The following is a 7,147-nucleotide window of genomic DNA, read 5'->3' as shown; positions in this document are numbered from 1 at the left end:
TAATCAATATAAATAATATGACTGAAAATACTATTTACAGATGTCTATTGCATAATTATACCTATTCCATAATTCAATTATATGTTGTGACTACTTAAATATATCATGTTTTGGTATTACCCTTTAAAAAATAATAATTTAATTAAATAATATTTGAGGCATTTTCGTTTAAATACTTTAATATAAGGGTATTTTTGCTTAAATCCTAAAATTTGGGGGTAAATTGTATATTGCCCAAATCAAATATATAATCAACATAAATAATACGACTGAAAATTTTATTTATAGATGTCTATTACACAATTATACATATTCCATACTTTAATTTGACAGAATAATATTATTAAATATACCCTAGTAATTTTTATTATTTTACTTATTACACACAACTATAATTTATTATATAAAATATCATATATAATTACATTATTAATAAAATAATAACGACTGAAGTAATATCATGTTATCCTATACTACTATAATATTTAAAACATAACCTATCTAATTTTTATTATTTTATATATTACATACAACTATAATTTGTTATATAAAATATCACATATAATTGCATTATTAATAAAATAATAACGATTAAAGTAATGATAGGGATAAATACCTCGAAATGACGAACTTTTCTCTTCACGCCCGAAATCTTGAACACGAACTTTTTTTCTCTCTTAAGAAATTTATCTCAGATATGTTAAAAATGAATAAAGATATGTGGTTTATATAGAAATAGAGAAAGAGTAGTTTTGGTATTATTTTAGGGCATTTTTGTTTAAATGCTTTAGATTAGGGATATTTTTGTTTAAACCCCAATATTAGGGGTAAATTTGTTTATTACCCTTAAAAAAATAGTAATTTAAATTAGAAGGGTAGTTTTGGTATTTAAGGGGATATTTGGGGCATTTTCGTTTATATACTTTAATTTAAGGGTATTTTTGCTTTAACCTTAAAATTTAGGGTAAATTTGTTTATTACCCCAATAAAAAGGGCATTTATTTTAATTTCCCCCAAAAAAATCCTTAATCACCTTTTTTCTACTTTCAAAATTCTATTTTTCTATGTAGTTTGTTTTTCTTTTCAAATTAGGTAAATAAGTATTTCACAACTTTGCAATAGAGATGTAGAATAATGTTGACTCAAACCTCCCGAGTAGACCTAGTAATTCGTGTTATTGGATTGTGTTCATATCATATCAATTCAGGTTTCAGATTGAAGACTTTAAATCCAAACCCGATCTGAAATAAAATTATGTCAAATTTTTTAATGCTAAACCAAATTGAAATATTTTCATATTGACTTGATATAATCTGAAATAACCAAACTATATAACAAGAAATGTCAAAACACAATAGATAACTACATAATTTAGAAGAAACAATATACTCTGTCAAATGTTAAGAAATAAGACAATTTGTTACTAAATAATATACAAAAGGACATACTTACCAAATTAAGATCCACAAAACATGAAAAGACAATTTGTTAAAATGAAATTGTTCTATTTTAAGTTAATAATAATAGTTTGCTTATTATCTCTTTATATGATCAATTGTATAAGTAGGGGTGTGCATGGTCCGATTTAGTATTGTCTGAAAGCTTTTTCAAATCAAACTTAAAAAACAATTTGAAAAATTTTCAACCCATATTAGGTTTCAAAGCAAACTAAAAAAATACGGTTTGATTCAATCAAGTTATAGTTTGAACCTATTAAAATAATTCATTTATAATATATATTATTTTATAAAATTTATTGAATTATAATTTTCTAGAACATAATATTAACATGCAAAATAAATATAAAATATATATGTAAAGAAAATGACAAAACAAATATGAAAAAGATAAGTTCTATGTCTAATTGTTTATTAAAAAAATTTTAATCAAATATAATTATATATATATTTAAAAAAAATACAGTTTACAATTTCGTTGGGTTTGAAAATCACTTATACCATAACACAAATTGAAAAAAAAAATTATTAACTCAAACCAAACTATAATTTTTAAATGGTTCGATTTGATTTTATGGTTTGAACTAAATTATACACACTTTTAGTATAGATAAAACAATAGAATATTATAATAAAAAACCAAAGTAAATATATAACTTTAACTTTAAAATAACACAATTAATAACCAAAGAGATTAATAACCACTTTTGAAATATTTAAATTTAATTTCTAATCTATATGATGAAATTGACTATTATAAATATTAAAACTATTAACAAATATATGACGTATTAAACATAATAAATTTAAATCGATAGTATTTATAACACATCAACAAAGAAAAAAAAATTGCATATAATATTTTACAATTTTTCTAAAAAAAATTATTAAATTAAAATGAATGTCTTTCGAGTAATATAAATTTAGTGTTTAGTAATATAATGTCGATTTATTTATTGATTTAAATTGTGATAAAATTGTGTAGATTGAAACTATTTCTATTAAATGAAGAAGGTAAAAAACATTAGAGGTTCTTTACCATTATGATATTATTAATATTTTGTTTAAAATATTCGGTCTATTTTAGGTTAATTTATGTTAGTTTTGTGTTAATCCTAATTTGATCTGATTTTTTAAGAGTCAATTCGAGCCTGAGCTGAATTATTTTTTCTGTAAAAAATTATAACTTTAATCTGATTTTTTTATATGACATCGTATCAAATTATCGGGCATGTCAAATTTTACCAGTTCTACTCTCGGTTCTAGATAAAATTTTACGTAGTCCATATTATTGGAAACACACAAGTCTTCTGTACAGTTAAACGGCGCAAAATAAGTAGGCTTGATCGTCCCCTTTGACACGTTATGTTTTAATTTGTTTCATTTCAAATCACCAAAACATGGTTCTCTCTCAACACAACACTTTTTTCTTCTACCTTTTGAAAATTCTTTTATCAAATCTTTAGTTTGATTTTCTTTATGTTGCATGAAAACACCGCTATATGTTCATGCTGAAAAGTAGTACTCTATCACACAAGCAAAACAATAATGACTAAAGTATGCCGGGTTTGCATAATTTTTTTTGGGGTTTCTCCATTTTTACTCTTCTTATTTGTTTCTTACGCGGCCTCAGAAAGGGTATAGCCATGCCATCTCTCAGTCTTAGTTCTCCTCTTTCTTCTTCTCCTCCTCATCCTCTTTCAAGGGTCGGCCATCTTTTTCTCCAACAAGGAGCAGCTGGCTCTTCGATTGCCTTGGATTCAGAAAGCCTGCTAGAGAATCATAATATACTTTCAAAAGAAGCTACACAAGCTTTGCATGATAAGGAAAATTCTCAGGAAAACAAAAGCTCTCAAGAAAGTTCCTGTCTTTTAGATGGGAAAGCTGTGCAAGAAAATATTAGTATAATGAGAGAGAGGTCAGTTTCTGCTTCTGCAAACAGTGGAAAGGGAGCAATAAGGTTGAGGAAGAGGCCGGCGAGGCTTGTTGTGCCTGAGAATTGTGGAAACTTGGGCTTGAAGAGTGAAATGGAGAGAAATTATTTTGAGATTGAAGGAAGAGATTTCATTTTGGCTAGTAAGAGAGGCAGAAGAGAGGTCATGGAAGATGGATATGGAGTCATGGTTGATATTCTTGGAGATCCTAAGCAGGTAATTTAATTTACAATAAGGTCTTTATAGTTTTTACAATAACAATCTAAATGTACCCAATAAAGTAAAGTTGTTATTCTCTGCAAGATTTTGGTGCTAAAAATTTTCCTTAATCTAAACACAAGACAATCTAACTTAATATTAAGGTACAAGTAGTTTGAATTTTTTCTGTGTACATTTTGTTTTATTTGGAACAACAACGTTATCTATATGGTCTCACCAGGCATTTTTCGCTGTAATTGATGGGCATGGCGGCCGAGCTGCGGCAGATTATGTGGCTGAAAATTTAGGTAGGAACATTGTTAAAGAGCTGGGAAATGGTGGCGAAAAAGATGTACAGTTGGAAGATGCAATTCGGGAAGGTTACCGTATCACAGACAGAGAGTTTCTTAGCAAGGTAAACTTTTAAAAGTTGAACACTCTTCTGAAAGTGTGTATAAAAATTGACTTTGTCTAAAACAAAATTTACATACGATTACTTAATTACACCGTCTTGAACAAGCATTCACATTGTTACTTGAATCAATACTCAAAATCGCTATGAATTTTGGTTAATATTTGAGTAAATTTTCCATTATTCCGAAGTTTATACTAATTACTCTTAAAAAAAATTCTGAATTGAACTTTTTATTGACCTTTGGTTCACTAAATATAGACTGATTCAAAATCGACAGATAGGTCCTAAAATTAAAATCATAAAACTACACAAGTTTCATAAAACTTAATAAAAAAAATGTTAAAACTTGGGGGAGACAGATTTCCGAGTTTGACTATGCTATAACATTCACTTAAAACAGGTTTAAGTTGAATATTTATATGGCTACTTAATTGAATTACAGGGAGTTAATAGCGGAGCTTGCACAACTAGTGTTGTATTGAAGAATGGTGAATTACATGTAGCAAATGTTGGGGATTGTAGGGTAGTTTTGAGTAGGAAAGGAATAGCTAATTCTTTGACAGTGGATCATCGTCTAAACCGGGAAGATGAACGACTTCGAATTGAGAATGCAGTTAGTTCTTCAATCTCTAAATTTTTTAATTAGACTTGGATTAATTGTCTTAGTTTTGATAAACAAACTGTGTATGCTTATTTTATTAAGTTTTGACATATAATGCAGGGTGGTTTTGTGAATGACTGTAATGGAGTTTGGAGAGTTCAAGGTTCACTGGCTATTTCTAGAGCTATTGGAGATTTGCATTTGAAAGAATGGATAATTTCTGAACCAGAAATTAGAAGTCTTCCATTGACTTCAGATTGTGAGTTCTTGATCATGGCTTCTGATGGCTTGTGGGATAAGGTATGCTCAGTTGTTAGCCTCAACGAAAGTGAATCAATTTTACCTAGAACTAAAGTACCTGATTATAAAAGAATAAAAAAGTTTTGGGTTTCCTATGTTTATTTATCACATTATTTAAGACCAAAAGTTGATAAATTTTGTGTGGACGGATCAGGTAAACGAACAGGAGGCAGTAGATGTGGTTTTAAGAGACAAAGCTCATTAGAGTCTTGCAAAAAGCTTATAGAGTTATCATGTAGCAGAGGCAACATGGATGATATTACAGTTATGGTAATCAATCTTCAAAAATTTGTGACAAATCGTCCTTAATCAGCAGAGTTTCACTTAAAATTTTGAGCAAACGAAGATTCGGGTGAAGAGATTTGCTTCAAAGAAGTGAAACAATTTTGTATGATAAATAAGGATGTTAGTGATGTGATCCATGATGTTATAGGAGCCGTCCAAGACGTACGTTTCTATTTTTAGGCCAATCACTCGTTCAAGAGTCAAGAAACTTCAAACAAAACTTTTAAAGCTCCTTGGAGAGAATACACTATGTTGGGGAGTCTAGAGGCCCAAAGAAAGGAGTTACAGGCCCATTCATCTCATTGCTCACATTCTTGGAAAATTAGCGTTGAATGGTTATGCATGGATTGGAGTGATTGCAACAATTTACATCCTCTCTCCTTTCAATCAGTTTGTATTAGTTTGGGCTCTTATTTTATAAGGGTGTTATTGCCCAACCCATGTGCGTTTATTTCAAATGTTTATGTTCTAATTTATAGAATATTTTGTTGTTAATTAGTAGTGGCATAACGTTACAGATGTTATCCTAATTTTCCTATTTTATAGCTTTTTAGCAAGGGATGGAGTAACGTTTTACAGGGAAAATTGAAGAAGAATATATTGAGAAAGTGTAAGCAATTTATCTGTTTAATGACAAATTAACAACTAACTCTTATCACCATTCCTTCTCTATCTGAGAGTGGGGTGAATCAAACTAAATTTCTCTTATTTGTAACGAATTTCTTTTCCAAAAAGGGATTGTTTATCTTTCTTTTATTTTGTTCTTAAAATTGAATCATAAAACAATTTCAAAACCAAACAATCGTTACCTGTAAATTGTTGAAACTCTAAACCAAATTGCATCAGTCAAAGAGTTTCTATTAATCGAAGTTCAATATTTTAGAAGAATTAAAAGTCTGTTAATTGAATCGAATTATTTGGAAAATGTAATGTTTTATTTAATGTGGTTTTGAATTTAGTTTTTTAGACTTCCCTTGTAATGGCTACACAAGACAAGTTTTATCTTGTGGATAAAAAATAACAAGAAGAAGTTTGAATTGTTCTCCAGTTATATTTTCTTGTTAACTACACTTATCAAATATAAGATCCTATGCCCCTTAATTGGTATCAAAGCACGGTTTAATATGGCAACAAGAAATATTGCCACTCCATTTCCATATAAATTCAATGGAGAAGATTATGATTATTGGAGCAGCAAATTTGAAGTTTGGCTGAAAGCATTTGACTTATGGAGTATACTCAATGAAGGGTTTGTCGGACATGAAAATGAAGAATCATAGAGTGGTGTTGAGAAAAAAGTTTTGGTGGCAAATTGAAAGAAGAATGCAGATACTCTTAATCAAATTAATCTCGCAATAGAAAAAGTGATATATGAAAGAATTTGTAAAGCAAAAACATTGAAACAGGCTCAGGAGATTTTGCAAAGGCTTACAAAGGCGATGAACAAGTTAAAACTATTCGGCTTCAAATTTTGAGATCAAAGTTTGAAAAACTAGAGATGAAAGAAAATGAAAGTGTTGCAGAGTATTTTACAAAAGTCGGTTTTGTTATGAGTCAAATGGCCTCGAATGGTGAAGCTTTAGACAATCTTAGGATTGTTCTAAAGATCCTTCGTTCTCTTCCAAAAAAATGTTTTAACTTGCTCACTATTATTGAGCAGACACAAAATCTCGGGACCTTGACTTTGGAAGATTTGCAAGGAGTTCTAAAAGCCCATGAAGTGAAGATCAATTTGTTGTTCCTAGGGCTGGACTTGAACCGAGCCAGCTCGAGCTCGGCTCGGATGAGCCCGAAATGAGCTGACCTTAGCCGCGCCCGAGCTCGAGTTCAAGCTACTCATTAGATTTTTTAATTAAAAATTTTGACACAAAATGATGGTGTTTTGACCAATATATATTAAAATGATGTTGTTTTAATAACAAAAAATGAGCCAAGCCGAATTCAAGCCGAGTTTGAG

At 29.4% G+C, this 7,147-nt stretch overlaps 1 protein-coding gene across 1 annotated transcript; it reads left to right on the top strand.

Moving 5' to 3' along the window:
• Positions 1-3,103: 3,103 nt before the first annotated feature.
• LOC123228702 (probable protein phosphatase 2C 2) lies at positions 3,104-5,562 on the top strand. Its single transcript, XM_044654173.1, is given in 6 exon segments — positions 3,104-3,607; positions 3,831-4,004; positions 4,447-4,617; positions 4,726-4,905; positions 5,060-5,093; positions 5,096-5,562. Coding segments are annotated over 6 exon segments (1,182 nt in total). The 3' UTR covers positions 5,215-5,562.
• Positions 5,563-7,147: the final 1,585 nt, after the last annotated feature.

This window comes from Mangifera indica, chromosome 11 (assembly GCF_011075055.1).
Source record: "Mangifera indica cultivar Alphonso chromosome 11, CATAS_Mindica_2.1, whole genome shotgun sequence".
Classification (NCBI taxonomy): Eukaryota; Viridiplantae; Streptophyta; class Magnoliopsida; order Sapindales; family Anacardiaceae; genus Mangifera; species Mangifera indica.
This window is presented reverse-complemented; position numbering and strand designations above follow the sequence as displayed.